General features: G+C 44.5%; 1 protein-coding gene across 1 annotated transcript; it reads right to left on the reverse strand.

The window, feature by feature from the left end:
- Nucleotides 1–2,106: 2,106 nt before the first annotated feature.
- Nucleotides 2,107–18,503, reverse strand: LOC307240682 (transcription initiation factor TFIID subunit 4-like; the record flags this gene model as incomplete). The annotated part of the gene is made up of 16 exons (XM_080014524.1): nucleotides 2,107–3,475; nucleotides 3,591–3,710; nucleotides 4,608–4,664; nucleotides 4,760–4,885; nucleotides 5,114–5,244; nucleotides 5,350–5,519; nucleotides 8,546–8,660; nucleotides 11,284–11,419; nucleotides 11,497–11,736; nucleotides 13,092–13,181; nucleotides 15,697–15,819; nucleotides 15,954–16,109; nucleotides 16,241–16,360; nucleotides 16,532–16,686; nucleotides 17,484–18,146; nucleotides 18,269–18,503. 16 exons carry the CDS (start codon nucleotides 18,501–18,503, stop codon nucleotides 3,287–3,289), a joined length of 2,826 nt encoding a protein of 941 aa, XP_079870650.1. The 3' UTR covers nucleotides 2,107–3,286.
- Nucleotides 18,504–19,616: the final 1,113 nt, after the last annotated feature.

Here is a 19,616-nt window from a genome sequence, read left to right on the forward strand (position 1 = left end):
CGTCATCAGTTCCTGGGGCGGGAAGGATGACGTCGCCGTTAACGGAGCAGCAGCAGCAGCAGCAGCAGCAGCAGCAGCAGCAGCAGCAGCAGCAGCAGCAGCAGCAGCAGCAGCAGCAGCAGCAGCAGCAGCAGCAGCAGCAGCAGCAGCAGCGTTTCCGGCTGTTCAAACCGATCTTCCTGGTGCTGGGTAATTTCACGCAGGAGGTGTTTCTGCAGCAGCGGTGAGTGCCTATGCGGTGCGAGCCGAGTGCCTGGTCATCGGGACAGGAGGTCGCCTTCCAAGGGCCTAACAGTCACCCGGAGAGGAAATTTGAATTAGAAAAATAAATAAGAAATGAAAAAGTTGTCACATCGACTGATTGTTATGTAGGCTCTGCCACCGTTGGGACTTGAACCAGCAACCCTCGTAGGACGGAGGGGGAGCGGGGGCGTTCCGGTACTGACCAACATGGGTCACAGTGAAGCGGTCACCTCCTTGACCTTATGACCTCTTCATTATGAAGTTCATGACCATCATGGCAGCTCCCTTGGTGGTAGCCCACAGTACACAGGAGAATCGTTGCGTAATACAGTGGTATGGTTATTATTTCAAATGATGCTGATCGCTACCATCAGCCCTGTTTGAATTCATTCCTTTTTACGGTTTGCATGGTGGTCTGCGAAAGCTCATGATAACGAGCTACTAGTAGAGCGGCATCACCACTCCAAGCAAAGGTGTATTATGATTAGGAATCTCTCCTTCCTTTTTCCATTTCCAAGGTGCGTTACCAACGGGCGCAGACCAAAATGTCTCTGGACGCAACTGGACAGACTTACAACCAATCAGAGCATTGGATAGGCCTACAACCAATCAGTGCATTGGATAAATCTACAACCAATCAGTGCATTGGATTGACCTTCAACTAATCGGAGCACTCGATAGATAGACCTACACCCAATCAGAGCATTGGAAAGACCTACAACCAATCAGAGCATTGGATAGATAGACCTACAACCAACCAGAGCATTGGATAGATAGACCTACACAGACCCTTTCGCGGCAGCCATCTTGGTAAGGTACCTTAACAACGATAGCTGTTTCAACAGAAAGGTCCGCATCAGCGGCAGCCATCTTGGTAAGGTTCCTCAATGGCTATAACGTATTCAACAGACTGTTCTGCGGCAGCCATCTTGGTAAGGTGAATGGCGATCCTCTGCATCGCCATCTTTTCAAACCCGTGCTGTATTACACAAACGGTTGTGATTGGCCCATTTCCATCTGTTTTAATGGGAGGGTGGCCAGACGTATTCTGCAGAGCAAATTAAACATGAGCTCTAGATTTGTCTGGTTCTACTAGAGCACAGTGCAAAGAAGAAGCTTGGCAACCACTGCTCTAGTTGTACAGCTGTACGGAGAAGATATCAAACAGAAGGGAGCGTTCACAGCACTTCCATTAGTTGAGAATAGAAATGTCTGAGGAAAAAAATGAAGCATCTTTGTTATTTATCAACTTGGAGCTCTCGGTTTACCTTGAATGTGAATACCACTGAATTGTATTCCTGAGGCCTTGGATCGTGTTATACGATATAGTTAAAGATTAATTAAAATGAAATAAACATGCCAATGTATAATTCCACAATCATTATTTGCTTCTTTGTTTTGTATCTTTTTCTCCCCTGGTGCAGAATGCAGGTTCGTCCTGTGATCCCAGGTAAGAGTTTATCACTTTAACTTGTTATGCTGCAGGCAACAACCGGAGTTTGTTTGATATGCGTTTACGCACAACAGAATCATACGTGTGACGTGTTTCAAAAAGGCTTGATATCCGCGTCCAACATCGGGCTGCACAAAAAGGAAGCAAGGTTGAGATCCCCAAATTTCGCAACGTTCTCACAAATGCTGCATTTATGACAATCTACATTGTGATAACGTGGACACTGTAGCGATTCCATCTTGTTGGTGTTAATCTAAGTCATATACTTTATGTTTTTATCATGACATATTTTCGTTATTAAACATTAGATGATAATAAACAGCACAGTCGGCGAAATTGTAAAGACAGAACATCAAACCATGCGATGGGTTTCCCTCCTTTCTTTAATGAAAGAGATGATTCTAGCCCAGTCTGCTATAAAACAGCAATTAAAAACTTTCTTCATCAGAATATTTACATATTCACAAGTAGCTGTGCAAAAATGTACAAGTTATCGGTACATACATACATACATACATACATACATACATACATACATTTATGCGTCCACATTTGTAGTGTTAAAAAAAATAATAATCCAATCCAGAGGAAGGTGTGTAACAGAAACATTTTTCAAGGACATTTAGAAAATAAAATCAAACCAAAGTATATACAGTCAGAAAAGCCATCAAAATTCTGTGATAAAATAACAAAGGTATAAAGGAATTAGTATGTGCACTAAGAAATATAAAAACTGCAGTATAGACGTTTGAGCGACACTTTCTGAAAGCAGTGCAGTGTTGTTTTTAATCTCGGTGGTGACGCAGCGGCCTCGCTCCCGTCATAAATATGGACATCCAACAAAGTCTTGCACCTAAAAGACTGAAATCACTACGACAAATCTCTTTTCAAAACAGTCTCCCCCTTCCTTCTAAAAACCATCCATCCGTTCACTCCGATTGGCTCGCGAGTTACAGGCGTTTGGAGGCGCATGAGGTGGAATAAGAAACGACACCGCGTACGATGTCGCCAGCTAAAAGCTCGACGTCATAAATAATCATTTAGAATTTTTCCGACCAAACTCAAAATGACGTAAAGCACGGTGAGACGAAGCGAGATCCCGATGTGACAGTCATTGTGCATATGGCTTACTTTGGGAATAAGGCAGCAATCATTAATCACCGTAAAGTTCACAGACTAAAAATGATGGTATAAAATGAACCAGAAAAGCCAAAATATACACCCCCCCCCCCTGCCAAAAAAGAAACATACACCTGAAATCAACACGTCTGTGTTTCACCTCGATAGTGTCCGGGGTGCGATGGTAAAACTGCTAAAAAGTCATCGACAAAATCAAAATCAACCTGAATGTAGTGTGATCGGAGTATCAGGGGCTTCGCCGACGTCCCTGCAGTGACCACGCCTCGGGCGGCGCGTTTCCGGGGCGTGACTCGCCTCAGTGGCGGGCGTCGACGTTCCGCGAGGCGGGAGCCGGTCGCTCGCGGCGCCGAAGGTGTCCTCTTTCCGCCCACGCCGCGGCCTGCGCTCGGCGTCGCCGCGCTGGAAACTTCGGCCCTTCCTTCCTTCCGTCCTTCCTCGCCGCAGCGTGTGTCATTTGAGCAGGCCTCTGTAGAGCAGCTGTGAGCGGCTGCCCTCGCGCTCGTTCTCCAGGCAGAAGAGCAGGTCCCTGAGGTTCACCCTGGTGATGCGCTGCCGTGCAAACTGCCGCCCTCCCGCTCCTCCTCCCCCTCCTCCTCCTCCGCCCGCGCCTCCGGACTGCGCCGCACCCGATCCCGAGCCCTGCCGGAAGGGAAGAACAAACCAGAGACGCCCACAAAAATAGGTAGCGGTTGAAGTTTGGGGCAGTTGAAAGTGATGGACTGGTCATGGGGCGTGTTTGTTACATGCTCAGCACCTCTGCGCTGGCGGCGCCGGTGGGAGAATCCGTTTTCCGTTTCTTCCGAGGACCGATGGCGGCCAGGGCCGTCAGGTTGGCCTCCCTCTGCCGGATCTGAGCCAGTTCCTGTTGCTGCATCTGAAACAGGGGCAGTGACCCAACACATCGTTTATCATCACAGTCGAGCGGAATTTTACACGCTATCGATAATTATCATGATTTATTCATATTAATTGCAAATTAATTTCAACTCCAGCATGTTGTGTCGTTGAAACGCACTATAAGACGATTGTTCTATTTCGTGAAAATACAAAGCTGCAGAAATATTCTCAGTAAGGGATAATGTGCAGCCAGTGGCACATTTATTTTTATTTTATTTATTTATTTTATGAATCGATCCCCCACTGCATTACGTTTTAGGAATCAGGTAGTTTCAGTTAGTTAGCTCAGTAGGAACGAGGTAAGCTATTATGTTCGGTTTAGCAACTTTTGTGCATAATCTCCGGGTGCGTTGTAAAGACATTTCACTGCATATATGTATGAAGGTATGTATATGTATGTGACGAATAAACCTCTTGAATCTTGAATGATCCCACTCATTCCACATTTACTTGCCAATTAAAGGAATACATTGAGATGGAATATTGTTTGGAAATGATTTTAGCACTAGGGTGCCTAGTTTAAGAGCTTCCGCCAAGAAATATAGTCCACACCAATGTACAGTAACTAACACTGTGCCTACGTATTTAAACCTACATATGACAAAGCTATTTACTCTTGTTAGTGTTTAATTGGACATTTACATGAATTGTGAAATGAGACGTGCGGAATGGGATGTTGGGTCTAACTATGAACATCAGCGGAGTGAAACAAGGGCCATAGAAAAACGGTCGGAAAAAGTGGTCGTCCGTGGCAACATCATTCAGAAATAACTGACCGCCGACGGACGCAGCCGACCAATCGGAATCGAGTATTCTGAGTGCGCAAACTGATGATATACAATTATCCCGGCCACACCGTGAGGCGGTGACTCACCTCTTTGGCCTTTTGTTTGAGTCGAAGCTGCTCGGGATCCTCTTGCCGCGATCGCGACTGCAGTGACACAAAAGATGAAACCGTGAATGGCGGTGACGAATGGACACCGCGGAAACCTGCGGCGCGAGTCGTTTTCCCCGCGCATGGGTCACCTTGGCGGCCTTCATGAGGATCTCTCTTTCCTGGTCCTCTTTCCTCTGCTTCTCCATCTGGTCGAGCTGCTCAAAGAACTTGAGCTGCGCCCGGACGTCGCTGACCTGCTCGTGGCGCTGGTCCTCCTGCCAGGGGGGGGGCGGAGAGAGAGAGAGAGAGAGAGAGAGAGAGAGAGCGGGACAGAGAGAGAGAGAGAGAGAGAGAGAGAGAGAGAGAGAGAGAGCGGGACAGAGAGAGAGAGAGAGAGAGAGAGAGAGAGAGAGAGAGAGAGAGAGAGAGAGAGCAACGGAGGTTTGGAAAGGACGGCGGTGTGACTGCGTGTCAAAGTGCGACTTATCGGGGGGAGCGTTCACCTTGAAGACGGTGTTTCTCTGCTGCGCCACCTCCGACACCTTCTCCAGCAGGTCCCGGAGCCGCCACTGCGCCACGTGGGAAATGTAGCCGACCACCTCGGGGCCCAGCTCGCTCACGCCAAACTTCCTGCCTGTCGAAAGCGAGCGGCGGCGGGAGGGGGGGGGGGGGACGAGTCAGCCCGGACCGTCGCGGACGCGGGAAAAACGGGGGTCGTGTGCGTTTGCCGGTCTCTCACCGATCTCCAGGGTTCTCCTGGTGAGCAGGGAGGTGGAGAGGAACGCCTCGTCCTTACACGACCGGGTCACCGCGCCGACCAGCTCCGAACCGGTTGCCAGGATACGGGCGCTCTCCTCCGACAGGTTGACTCCGGCCATGGAGGCCACATCGTTGATGTCGTCGTCGTCCCTGGACGAGCGAAAGGGGGGAGGCGGGGGGAGAGGGGATGAAGGCGCAGACTGCAGAGGCTCGGACCTTGCGGACGGACTGAGCTGCGGCGAAAACTGTCGGTACCACAGAAATGTGGAATTATTTCTTGTCACACAGTGGAAACGTGTTTAATACCTCAACTACCCTAACTTACTGGTCAACCAAACCAGCTTGTTTTATCCCTTTTTCCCTGAGAGAATATATGATATGTAGCATATAATGCACCGTACTAGCGATTCTATTATAATCGTCTATTGTTACAGTATATAGATATTGAAAATATTATGGCTGCCCATTAATCTGCCTGACAGGACTCAGGCTTACACATACAAACTGGTGTTAAAGGTACAGATAGATCTAAGTATTACCCAATGGTAAAGGAAAATTGTTTTTTTTTGTTTTTTTTAACTTGAGCCCTATTTTTCGATGATTGGGAGTCAACACGGTGGCATCAGAACTTCTATCGCTGTGAAGAGCGGAACCTGTCGCTGGCTGATGTTGGCGGTCTCGATGGAACTGTCGTTCCATAATTTAAGGTTTTTTTCCACTTCTAAGAGTCGGTTGATGTCTGTTGGTGCCAAAAACAGGCTTTAAGAGGATGTTCTTTAGGGAAAGCCATTCCCCTGCCGTGCCTCTTATTGTTGGCTAAGGCTATTCTCGCAACACAGGATCAGTTTGAAAGATGATCTGATGCCAGTTACTCTGGATTAAAAAATATCAGAATTTTAGGATCCTTTAGTTTATCCTTTTGTTTTGCACTTGTAGGTTTAATGCATCATTGTATGTGTGCAGATCATACCGTTAAGACGTCACGTAGGCTCTTCATAATGGGTTTTTTTTTTGCTGGCAAGGCGTAAATCAACACTTTGATTGATTTCGGAGCATTTTTGTAATTGATGGATGGAGGTTTTACACAATTTTTAAAAAAACCCCGTACACCTCGACACAAGACTTTACTTCGGGAGATTCATCCCTTCACGGGGAGATTTCATAAATACTCACTAAATGTTTTAAATTCATATTATTAAGGCTGGGAATGGAAACAAAGAACACGGCAGCTTTTAGCTCTTTGAACGGTGTGTGTGTGTGTGTGTGTGTGTGTGTGTGTGTGTGTGTGTGTGTGTGTGTGTGTGTGTGTGTGTGTGTGTGTGTGTGTGTGTGTGTGTGTGTGTGCGTGCTTGAGTTGGTCACGTTTTTTTTTCTTGGTGAAGCCTTTCTTCGGAGCAGTCAGAGGCGGGCGGTCGGCTTTTGTTCTGCCAGTCATGTCTGGCTTTTCATACGCACCGTTTAATAAAATGTCTTTTAAACCTCTTTCTCCTTTGTTGCACAAAGTGGCTGAAAATCACTTGTGAATATTTCTATATTATACCCCCCTCCCCTTACATTTCATAGCCATCTTTCTTTTGTCTGTATTAGATATCACCTTTGGACCAGATAACAACTTCTTTTTTGTTTTCAATTGAATTCACCTTGGAATTTCAGGCCAAATTCATCTTTAATTGCCCACATTCTTATTACTCAAACAAAACCACGATTTCTGTGAATAATGGTATGCAGAGCCATCGGTACACACCGGGACGAAGGAAAAATAATTACCGGGATCCTTTTGGGTTCATCCTGTTTGTGGGGTTGAGACACATTGGTTTTTAGGATCCAGAGTGTTCAGACAGCATAACAACCGTTTTGTCATTTATGCAGTCAAGGAGTCCGTTTGGATATTCTCTGTTGATGCCTCGCTATATTGATTGTATTTCTATATTCACTTAACTCATAACTTTTCAATCGGGTATAAAAAAAAAAAAAAAAAAAAAGCCGTTGGTTAACTGCAGAGAAACAACCTTGGGCTGTGCGGATGCTCCGCTGCAGCTCGGAGCTCAGTGTGGAAAATGAAGCTCTGAATGAAAAACAAAGGTTGTGTTTTGTTCCCTGTGCACATGGGCCTCACAGCAGCGTGAGGAAAGAAAACACACCAGAGCTGTCACCACCTCACCGTCCTTTCAGTCACGCAGTGCTCTGAATACGGCCATGATTAGGAGTTTGTTACTTGTGTGTTATGACAGGGGGTAATGTGACTATTATTACTAGCTTTACCAATTTGGTAGGCTTAGATTTGGAAATCAAGCTTTCTGGGAGTACACTGGAATCCATTCTACTGTGAGGTGAAGTAATATAAGCCTGAGGGAGTAGAATAGTTTCAAAAGCTAAATCATCTCTTGCTGCGGCACATGTAAGAATCTACAAATAAATATATAAATCAAGTGATTAACAAGGATGTCAGGCAGTGTATCCACCAAATCCCTTCCATTTGCACCAACAAGAGTGATCCGGCGCAATATCTTACATTTCACAAATAAATAGCAGCCCACAAATAGACAAATTGTTAGAAGCCTAACATGTTCCACAAAAGCAAATTTAACGTTTGAAACTTTATCAAAGAAAAACGTTGTTTTTTGTTTCAAATATGACGGAAGAGTGTTTTGCCACCTTATTTTTGTTGCGGTTTTGAGACATTCTACCGCCACAGAAACAGCTTTGTGCTCCGTTAGGCTGCTGGTGGTTCGGGCTCTGGGAATCTATAATGTGATGGTCTCACCTGTTATTTTTGTTTGTGTGTGTGATTTTTATTCATATAACTGTGTCTTAACCATGTATTCTAATTTCATGCCGGACTTAAAGAGCAAGTCGTTGTTGTTATTCAAAATAAGACTGCAAAATAAACACCAGAAGCCTGTGTCCACTGAAAATGTACTATATTAAGCATCATTAAACTCATTGGTGCTTTCCAACATGGATGACCAAAAATGTAGTTAGTTTTGAATGTAAAACACATTCACTGTTTTTTCTTTTCCTTTTTTTTGTATTGTGTGTTATATGTTCTTTTTTTGTTCCATGCAAATGTATTGATGTCGGACCATTAAATACCCATAAAAGACTTTAGAACTTAAACTGACTTTGTAACAGTGAAGCAGTTAGGTTGCTTGTTGATGTTTTGAGGCGAGATAGACCTGAAGGTTCCTCCAGCAGCTTCCTTCAGCTTGTTCTTCTGAGCTGCAGTGAGTGTCGACTGGGCGGCGAACACTCCTTTTGGCCCCGGAGCCAAAGTCTGCTTCACTACCGGAGCTACAATTCAGCAACAAAGAAGCGTGAAGCTTGTAGTTACTGAGAATGGCGAGAACAGTTTATAACAGACATTTTTAACCTTGGGGAGGCTTGATATGCACAGGGGGGTCGAGGGGGGCAGACCGACAGGGTTCATTCTAGCATTACTAAATGAAATTTAGTACTTTAGGACTTTCAAGTACTTTTTAAGTACTATTTTTTTTTCAAGGGCTTAATCAAAACAAATATAATACATTTTTAATGTGATCTTTATTGATTAAAATATAATATCTTAATCTCATTGTTTATTATTGATAATAAGTATATAGTGTCTATATATATAAAATTATTATTATTCATCAAATTGTCATCAACTATTTTAAGTGTCTATTTACAACCATGCTGGATTAAATGTATATTTCCCTGGCATAATCTATGTTGTGAAAGCCACCATTCTAGGAAAATGTTTATTACGTTACGATTTGAATAAAAAAACCAGGGGGGCTACCGCAGGTTTTCAATGATAGCATTTTTGTTCAAGGACCTAAGCACTTTAGCACAAAAGGGGCTATTTTAAGGGTACTCCAGTACTTTAACTACTGAGGATGAAAGTACTTCAAGCACCTCAAGGACCTGGTAAGAACCCTGGACTGATATATTAAGATTTGATTGGTCTATTTTAATAAAAACTAGTGAAATATATCTGAAATATATAATAATTCCTATATAATCCATTTGGAGTGCCCTCCATGCTCTATGATATATAAAAAATATCCTATGTGATCATCAAATTCTCATGACGGTTCTACAGTTCCACACAGCCTAATATGCAATGTGGAATACCTGCATTTAGACCAGTACTGCACTATTTGTTTTGAAAGTACAGAAAGAAAGATTTTTATTTGGCCTCAATCAATTGCTTAGAGACCTAAATGTCAGTTGTAAAGCACCAAATGTGGTGTGACAAATAAGAAAATTCGTCACATTCTCAAATTGCTGTTGTGGCAAGAATTTGGGGTCCTAAAAACGGGATCATGTTCCAAAGAGGGTTGAGAAATCCTTGTTAAAAACATATTATTCTTGTTCAGTAAAGTCCACCTGGATGGTCATGAGTAGCCTGCTATTACACACTAGTACCACAAGGTGGCAGTATTCTTTTAGAGTGCACCTTGATATAAAGCACAACAGGTGGAACAGCAGCTGGTGAGGGGACCTGTTACAGTCCTTTTCAACAAGTTGATATACAGTAGGTCTCTGAGATCCCCCCCCCCCAAAACAAAAACAAAAAATCGAAATAACCAATCCAGTTGCAGAATCTTTACTCACATTACATCTACAAGGACTCATTTAAAAGTTTGTTCTGACCCTCGTAGGGCAAACCGCGCAGGGCTCCTTTTTGTTTAATTCAGGAAACGTCGGAAAACAAAATGAAATAAAAATAAATACATTTAAGATAAAAACACACTATTCTTATTGGTTTTGTTTGGAGAAACGTACAGTGGATCCCGCGCCTCAGCCTACAGTCTATCTGAGCGGGCTGTTTGACCACATGTTTTCTGAAATCGACAGCTCATTGAGTTGTCTCATTTCACAGTGAGTGTGTTATAAGGCTAATCAGAGACCCAAACATATGTGCACAATAGGGGTGCAAGTTCGGATCGTATCATAGTATCATAGTTGTGAGTCACAGATCGGATCATTTTTCGGATCAGCAAAAATAAAAAATAAAAAAGGGAGACAAAAACACCTAAATCAAGGAACCTTTGCCCATGGCCTTAAATGAAAACAACATTCAAGAAGCTTGGGCTTCGGTTCGCCAAATTGGAGACCTCAAAGTCCGCAAGTGCAATGTGTATTGAGAGATGCGGACTTCTCTATAAAATCGACTGTAAATTGCTTTATTATGAACTGATTTTCATGAAATTTGGTTTGTTATAAATGTGAGAAATTGAACATGATACTGGTTACTAATTGGAATTAAATCCAGTTACTGGGGGCGGATCTAATCATATTTTTTCATTCACTACCATGTTTAAAGAAAGAAGGGGCAGTACCATGCATGCCTCACATTGCACTTTCATTTAACCATTGAGTGTTGAATATTTTACATAGTTTAAGATTTTACTTAAACATTGGACATCCTGAATGTTGCATTGCTTTGAAGCATTTTACAGAATAAATGGAAAGAAAAGTAATACTGTATTCGTCTCCCCCTTTTTTTTTTTTTCAATTTTGCTGATCCCAAAAATGATCCGATCTGTGACCCGAAACTGTGATACGATCCAAACCGTGAGTTTCGTGAACCTTTGCAGCCCTCGTTTGGGCCCCTTTAAATCCGTCTGACGTTCTCCTTCTATGTCCTCCGCCTCTGAGTGTTACACTTCATATGTTACATGCCTCACATGCACCCATTCACATACACCTGGCAGTGTCAGCAAGGCCATGCAAGGAGACAAGCAGCTTTTAGGGGTGAGGGTGCCTTGCTCAAGGACACCTCAGCAAATTAGCCCGGAGGAGCCGAGGATTGAACCACCGACCCCCCAGTTGCTGACAGCAGTTGGGAACATCAACACACATACCACACGCACCCAAAGACCCTGCACGACGTATGCCCGCCAAGGCCTCCCCTCCAACCACCACACACCTGTCGGCAGCTGTTTGACCACCTGCGGCTGGCTCATGATGATGCGACCGTGGGGCTGTCCTCGGAGCGTCACCATGGGAGACTGAGCCAGGGTCACCTGAGGCCTCACCATCGCCCCGTGCGGTTGGGGCATGATCTGCACGCAGACACGCACACTGAGTGAAACGAACAGACCTCGAGTAGAAAGTGAAGTAACATCAGCCGCAGACGTACAAGGCTCGACTTGGTGTGCGGCGCCTGGCTCAGGCCGATGAGCGGGGCCTTGGTCGCCGTGGCGCTGGGGGCCGCGGCGTACGGAGGGGGTCGAACCACCACCGCGGCAAGGGCCGTGGAGGCCATAGAGGCTGCAGTGGTGGCATTGGCGGCGGTCGGAGGGCTGGGCTGCGGCAGCAGGCTCTGCTGGATGAAGGCGGTGGAGTCGGTGGTCATCTGACGCAGCGCAGGGAGACTTCTCTGAAAGAAGAGCAGAGGAGAGAACTCAAAAAACGTCAAACTGACGGACCGTGCTTTCAATTAATTTGTTCTTGTGAAAACAAAAAGTGGAGTAAATTAATTAATTTGTGTGTGTATATATATATATTATTCTTTTTTTTTTTTGGTTTGGTTTTTAAACCAGGGAGGCCAGAGGTTTTTAAGATTGTTCCTAGGGTGTGGAATCAAAAAACTAACATCTACATACCGTTACGACTCTAGTCTTGCTAACTGCTCAACAACTAGTAAACTTATAAAGGTCAAATACTTCACTGATAACACATTGACCAATAATAATGATAAATGGTAAATATTGAATTATACTGACAAGTTATTCAGACCATAAGCAGTTGGTTGCACCTTCAAGTAGAAATAGCAGTAAGGAACGACTTTTAAAAAGCTGCCAAGTTACAGACATTAAAAACAATGGTTATTTCATCCTTTCAAGACAGGTTTTCATATTTTTGAGTAAACTCCCTACTTTGTCAATTTTTTATGAAAGTTCAGGAAACACTACAAATTCTTACGATGCCAAACACATTAGTTAACATTATACAATGGCAGGCTACATGTTAAAGTAGTTGATACTAACACAACATTGTACTCTCTCGATTCAATTGGTTTGGTTTACAAGAAATTAAACAAACAGAGATTGTTTTGCAGAGTTTTATTTGGGGCACGTTCACATCTTTATTTTCATTGAAAGGGGTAAACGTACTGCCGGCTATAGAGCTTGTGGTTCGGCTGTTCAGTACAGTATAAGTCCATTTGTTCTTTATTTCGAGACATTTTTGAAACAATGAACTTCATATGCAGGCAAACAAGTAGACAGACGTATAACATGGAATACAAGGCATGTCAACAAAATGGGAAGTTTATTTTACATTTGAGTTAATGGGTGTGTGACGGGGGCATTCCTGTCGTATCTTTCTGGAGTATTTTTCAGAAATTTGTCCTTTTTTTTTTTGTGAATGGAACAACATAATCTGCATTTTTTTTTTTTTATGCAAACACACCATATTTCTCAGGAGGAAATGAAAGTGCAACCAACCCTTAAGGCCTACTGCAGATTACTAAGAATTTGGAGTAAGAATATAGGTACACACTTTACCTTGGAGAAATGATATTGCCCTAAATTTGAACAACAAATAACAATTGAATGGGTCAATAAATTGAACAGGAATTAACAAATGAGAAGACACTCATAGCATAGCACATTTTTTTAAATAACTACTACATAATGTTATTGTTTCTCTTATTGTATATATCACCTGCTCTGGGGCGGACAACGAGCGGGCAAAACAGTGTCGCCCATGTATCACTTGTCGATGTCTCACCTTTAAGAAAGGCACAAGGTACGGCTGCGGTGAAGAGTTAAGTTCCTTGTAAAGCTGACCGGTGAAGTCTTCCGCCTCGATCTTGCTCTCCTACGATGTGATCAGACAAGAAGGTTTTAAGTTGACTAATTGGTGAAGGGACAACTGGAGGTAAAATAGAAGGAAGAAGGAAGGAAATTATGAGGTATAAGTGTGAACCTACACAAGTAAAAGACAGACACAGTGGGGCAAAAAAGTATTTAGTCAGCCACCAATTGTGCAAGTTCCCCCACTTAAAAAGATGAGAGAGGCCTGTTATTTTCATCATAGGTTCACCTCAACTATGAGAGACAAAATGAGAAAAAAAAAAATCCAGAAAAATCACACTGTCTGATTTTTAAAGAATTTATCTGCAAATTATGGTGGAGAATAAGTATTTGGTCAATAACAAAAGTTCATCTCAATACTTTGTTATATACCCTTTGTTTGCAATGACAGAGGTCAAACGTTTTCTGTAAGTCTTCACAAGGTTTTCACACACTGTTGCTGGTATTTTGGCCCATTCCTCCAAGCAGATCTCCTCTAGAGCAGTGATGTTTTGGGGCTGTCGCTGGGCAACACGGACTTTCAACTCCCTCCAAAGATTTTCTATGGTGTTGAGATCTGGAGACTGGCTAGGCCACTCCAGGACCTTGAAATGCTTCTTACGAAGCCACTCCTTCGTTGCCCGGGAGGTGTGTTTGGGATCATTGTCATGCTGAAAGACTCAGCCACGTTTCATCTTCAATGCCCTTGCTGATGGAAGGAGCTTTTCACTCAAAATGTCACGATACATGGCCCCATTCATTCTTTCCTTTACACGGATCAGTCGTCCTGGTCCCTTTGCAGAAAAACAGCCCCAAAGCATGATGTTTCCACCCCCATGCTTCACAGTAGGTATGGTGTTCTTTGGATGCAACTCAGCTTTCTTTCTCCTCCAAACACGACAAGTTGAGTTTTTACCACAAAGTTCTATTTTGGTTTCATTTGACCATATGACATTCTCCAAATCCTCTTCTGGATCATCCAAATGCTCTCGGCGTAGTGTGTTACTGATGGTAGCCTTTGTTACTTTGGTCCCAGCTCTCTGCAGGTCATTCACTAGGTCCCCCCGTGTGGTTCTGGGATGTTTGCTCACGGTTCTTGTGATCATTTTGACCCCACGGGGTGAGATCTTGCGTGGAGCCCCAGATCAAGGGAGATTATCAGTGGTCTTGTATGTCTTCCATTTTCTAATAATTGCTCCCACAGTTGATTTCTTCACAACAAGCTGCTTACCTATTGCAGATTTAGTCTTCCCAGCCTGGTGCAGGTCTACAATTTTGTTTCTGGTGTCCTTTGACAGCTCTTTGGTCTTGGCCATAGTGGAGTTTGGAGTGTGACTGTTTGAGGTTGTGGACAGGTGTCTTTTATACTGATAACGAGTTCAAACAGGTGCCATTAATACAGGTAAGGAGTGGAGGACAGAGGAGCCTCTTAAAGGAAAAGTTACAGGTCTGTGAAAGCCAGAAGTCTTGCTTGTTTGTAGGTGACCAAATACTTATTTTACCGAGGAATTTACCAATTAATTCATTAAAAATCCTACAATGTGATTTCCTGGATTCTTTCCCCCCATTCTGTGTCTCATAGTCGAAGTGAACCTATGATGAAAATTACAGGCCTCTCTCATCTTTTTAAGTGGGGTAACTTGCACAATTGGTGGCTGACTAAATACTTTTTTGCCCCACTATAAGTATAGATAGTAGGGAGAGCCATCTCTATTTTTATCATTGGTATTAAACATTTATTTAGGCACCGGTTTATGTAAATAAACTCAAATTACTTATATGGGATGTCTCTGGCCCAAATTTGTAATTTTCAAATTGTTTTTCTTAAATGGGAATCAACTATTGTCTAGATTACCACCTGTTGACATTGGGCCTTGACCTGCAGTGCAATGCCAAAGTTACAACTTTAACAATCAAATAAGAAAACATGGAGGATCCCAGTCAGGCTAAAATGCTAAAATGTATAAAGGTGAACGACATTTAAACCTCACGGATCCGCTCTCATCTCCACGTACATAGCCCTTGGGATTCTGCCGTGGTATGGACGAAAAGAGAGCTCACCGTTTGCACTAGACGCTTGGAAATGCTACAAATATTTCAATGACCTCAGAAAATCCCTATCCTAAAGTCCTTTATTGTTGTTGTTTTTTTTAACACCTCTCAGCAATCTCATTGGCTGCAACACTGCAGCCAAGAGCAGGCAAAAAAAACAAAAAAAAAAAAAAAACATAAATCAGATTTAATTCTTAAGACTTGCATGTATAAAGGTAATATGTTATTCCTCATGCAATCTGCTGACAGACCAAATGTGGTTCCACAGCTTATGGACTTTTTGTTATGGATAGCCTGCACGAGGTTTTTGGCAGGTTTGTGCAGACATGCAATTTGGAAGGAATATTCATGTAAATGAATTGAAATACAACAAGGACTAGATTAATTTGCCTCACGTGAGCTGTCAAACCGAATCAACCTATCGCCCAGGCCTCACAGATATAAGGTAAAGTTAAAAGTTCAATACACAGATATAGAGAAGTATGTACCAGGAGTTTTTTGACCAGCTCCTTCACATTGGCCGTGGTCTCAGAGGACTGCTTCCCACTAGATGCCAGCTTGATGAGCGTGGACAAGAAATTCTTACACTTTTTCACATTCTCCAGTGTCTCCTGCAAACACACAGACAACATGGGATTATATAAGTCATATTTGTATATACACACACAATACACTGAAAGAAACAGCAAAACCTGCAGAGAGGCTGCAGTGAGAGAAGTATCCAGGGTTGAAATGACTCTCTTACTGCTGAGATCTGAGTCGGTCTGACAGTGGTGACCTCTGCCGTAGGCGGACCTATCCTCTGGGCCATGGTTGTGGTTACAGTTCCAGGCTGCATGGCGGTGGTGGTCCCCAGTGGCTGTCCTGGGGTTGTGGCCGCCCCTCCTACCATGACGGTGTTCTGCGAGAGCGAGCGGACACACACACAGGGAACAGTTTCTCACTTACTGTCCCAATGCAGATGTCCAATCACAAGACCACCCCTCACTGGCTTGCAATGTCAGGCATAGCAAGAGAGGTGTGTCCATCTACCTGCAGTACAGGAGGCCTCTGGAGCGTAGTCGTAGCCTGTATACTGGTCTGGACTATGGAGCCCTGTTTAATGATGGTGTTGGGCGTCGCCTGACGGGCCAACAGGGAGGCCCCTGGAGCCTGGGGAAGATAATAGAAGAGAATGCATTTCCTTTCTCACAAAATGATGCCAAATGTGAAACTATAATTAAAGAATGTAATAATAAAATAATAATCACATACTAATTATAATACTTATGTTTGTCATCATGTATGAGTGTAGAGGGAGATTGCACGTGTGGGAAAGAGTACCTGCACCGAGGTGATCTGAACAGAAGGAGTGCTGGTGGGAGTCGCAGGTGGAGGCGTCATGGCACTTTGGGACTGCGCCTGGGCCTGAATCTGGGCCAAGGTCTGCTGGTGAATCATCAAGAGCTGCCCGCTCTCACTGCGCACCAAGACCATCCCTGACAGGTTAAAGGGAAAGGGTTAAAAGGTCAAGGCTTACCTGTGGTTGACATTCCTCTTATTTCAAACTGTGTACAGAAAATAAAAAAATAAACAAAAGAAAAAAGTAAATCATAGATTGCAACTGTGAACTTTTGCACGTTATCTATATAGAATAAATAGTTGTTGGTATTCAAATAAGACCAGTTATGATGAGTTAAGATATGTTTAACTTTAAACAATATACTGCAAAATAAACAGCTTCCATATATATTTGTAGATGAAGAATTGATGACTTCATTCCACTTCTGTTCAAAAACTGTGAAATATTTACTTTTGATGACTGCTTATGTGGGTACTCCTGTCTTACAATCAAACTTTGTCCCTGTCCAATCTCCTCTAGTTCAAATTATATTGTCAATACTTGTGGCCCTTCAGACTGCAAAACACAAGACACAGGAACATCTGTAGTCAGCCATTGATCTCTCACATAACTGTGCAAATCAAACATTAGATTAAAACAACACTGCATTGATCACCAGAGGGAAAGTGCGGTGCCACAGCAGCACACACCAGAACAAATAGGCGTTCACAATAAAGTAAAAAAAAAAAAAAAAAAACTACGTTTAGAAGATAAAACATGGCAGTATACAATAAACAATCAATAATCGAGAAAACCTGTGCATTAACAACTTGAAAGTGAAAGGAAATTGTGCGTGTGTGCCTTGGGTACATAACAGCATAATAAAATGAAACTGTATGTTGTTATTTTTTAACATCTGATCTGATATGTTGGGTAAAAAAAAGCCAAAGATACCTGGGGGGAGCTGGATGTTTTGTATGTTGGGAGCGCTTTGCTGTGGCTGTGTAAGTCTCGGGGCCAAAACTTGAGGAGCGATGGCTCTTATTCCACTAGGACCTGTTGGTACTGAAGTCTTGACGCTCTGCAGAACAGCGGGGCTTTTTAGAGCTACTATCGCGGTCTGTGTCGTAGTTTGTTTGCTGTTGTTCAGACTGACAACCGTTGATGAAGTGGCTGAGGGGGCTTGCATAGGTGGTCTCACCAGAGTCACGGTGGGTACGTTCTGGGGGAGTTGAGGGGAGATCACAGTGGAAGTCGGGTTTTGTGAATTGGAGGTTTGAACGATGGTATTTCCTTTGGGTCCATTATTGACAACTGTGACGGCGGGCACGTGAGAGACGGTCACCACGTTGCTTCCATTCAAAGTTTGCCCTGGGGTCGCTGCGGGTTTACCGACCACAATACCAGCGGCGGGGGCGGCGGCGGCTACGGTGGGGGCGGCGGCGGCGGGATCGGACTTCTTCGCCGCAAAGACCGCGTTGACCGACCCCGTCCTGGGGTGACTCTGAGCGGCTGTCACTGCCGAGGAGGCTCCGCCAGCTTCGCCCGCCTTGGAAGAGCCGTGGGACCCCGCGTTGTTGTTGTTGTTGTTGATGACACCTACTTGCACCCCGGCGCCTGGGGGGGAAAAAGGAACACAAAAACAACGGACTTGTGTGTTTCCTGACAAACTAAGAAAACTAAAAACAAAACCACCAGCGCTACTAACACTAGCTAGCCGGACTCCCCCGCTCTCTCACCTGCTTTAGCGGGCTCTTGTGAAAGTCCCATCCCGCCTCCGTGGACGTTGCCAACGGGGCTGCCGGTGCGGTTGGCCGAGGGCTGCGGTCTCGCCGGGCCGCCGCCGCCACCGCCGGCGGCCCGGCCCGCTCCCGACAGCTCGCACTCCAGGGATCCAACCAGGTCGCTCACTACTTTCTCGTCCACCTCCGTGTTGAAGAAAACGTCGTCTAGCAAATCGGAGCCCGCCGCCATCTTTGCACCGCTACGCTCGTGCCCGCGAGACGCGCGGCGCTGATTGGGCAGCGCTCTCCGGCGACGCGTCGCGGGCGCGCGCTGCGCTCCGATTGGCTGACCGGGAGGGATAAAGATGGGGGGGGGTAACGCTCGGGTGCAGCATTCCGGAGCGGCAGGCCGAGCGCCGCTCCGCTCCGCTCCGCTCCGCTCCGCTCCCCGGGTGACGGACACGCGTGTGTGTGGAGACGGTGCCGCTTCCGCTGAGCGACGCCGCTGTACGCACAGAGGCGGCTCAAAGCACACGGAAGCCTCCCCACTCGGGCCGCACTCTCACGGACACAAAATGGCTGCGATCGGTGCGAGGTCCGCGCCCACAGCAGCTGTTGCTCTGGTGCCTGGACACCGGGAGGGGGCGGAGGCCCACACGGCCCCAAAAGGGTTCCCGGGGGGACGCACATTTGGGCGTAGGAGTCAAAGCGTTGTCGCTCTCGGAAACTATTTAGGAGAGGTCGAGAGCGGTCCCGACCTGTTGCCGGTAGATGGCGTTCAACTCTGTGGTCCGTTTTCTCGGACGAACTCGGACCTTTGCGCAGTGCCAAGCGGGTGGGGTGTTCTGAGTTCCAAAACCCGAGGCAATGCGCAGCATCACATCCAAAACCCAAGAGAAGCACGCACGCAATAATCACTCATACATTTTGGTGCTTTACACCAGGACTATTCATTGATTTTATATCCCTGCTTATCTGGAACATTGGTGTAATAAGATGTTTCTATAATTATTATTATAGCTATATACGTGTCCATGTGTATATATGAATATGTGTGTGTGTGTGTGTGTGTGTGTGTGTGTGTGTGTGTGTATGTATATATATATATATATATATATATATATATATATGTATATGTATATATATATATATATATATATATATATATATATATATATATATAAGTTGTCAAATACATTCCTTGCAACAGGCACGAACCAAAAAGTGCACGGGATCCTAGACAAGACTACCTAGACAAGATTGATCAGAGAAAAAAAAAGGACCCACCTCTATCCAATCGATATATTTTATTAAGTAAGTTTAATACGATTTAATGCCAAGAGGCAACCATTACTGCGGCGTG

The sequence above is a fragment of the Zeus faber genome, assembly GCF_960531495.2.
Source record: "Zeus faber genome assembly, chromosome: 15".
NCBI lineage: Eukaryota > Metazoa > Chordata > Actinopteri > Zeiformes > Zeidae > Zeus > Zeus faber.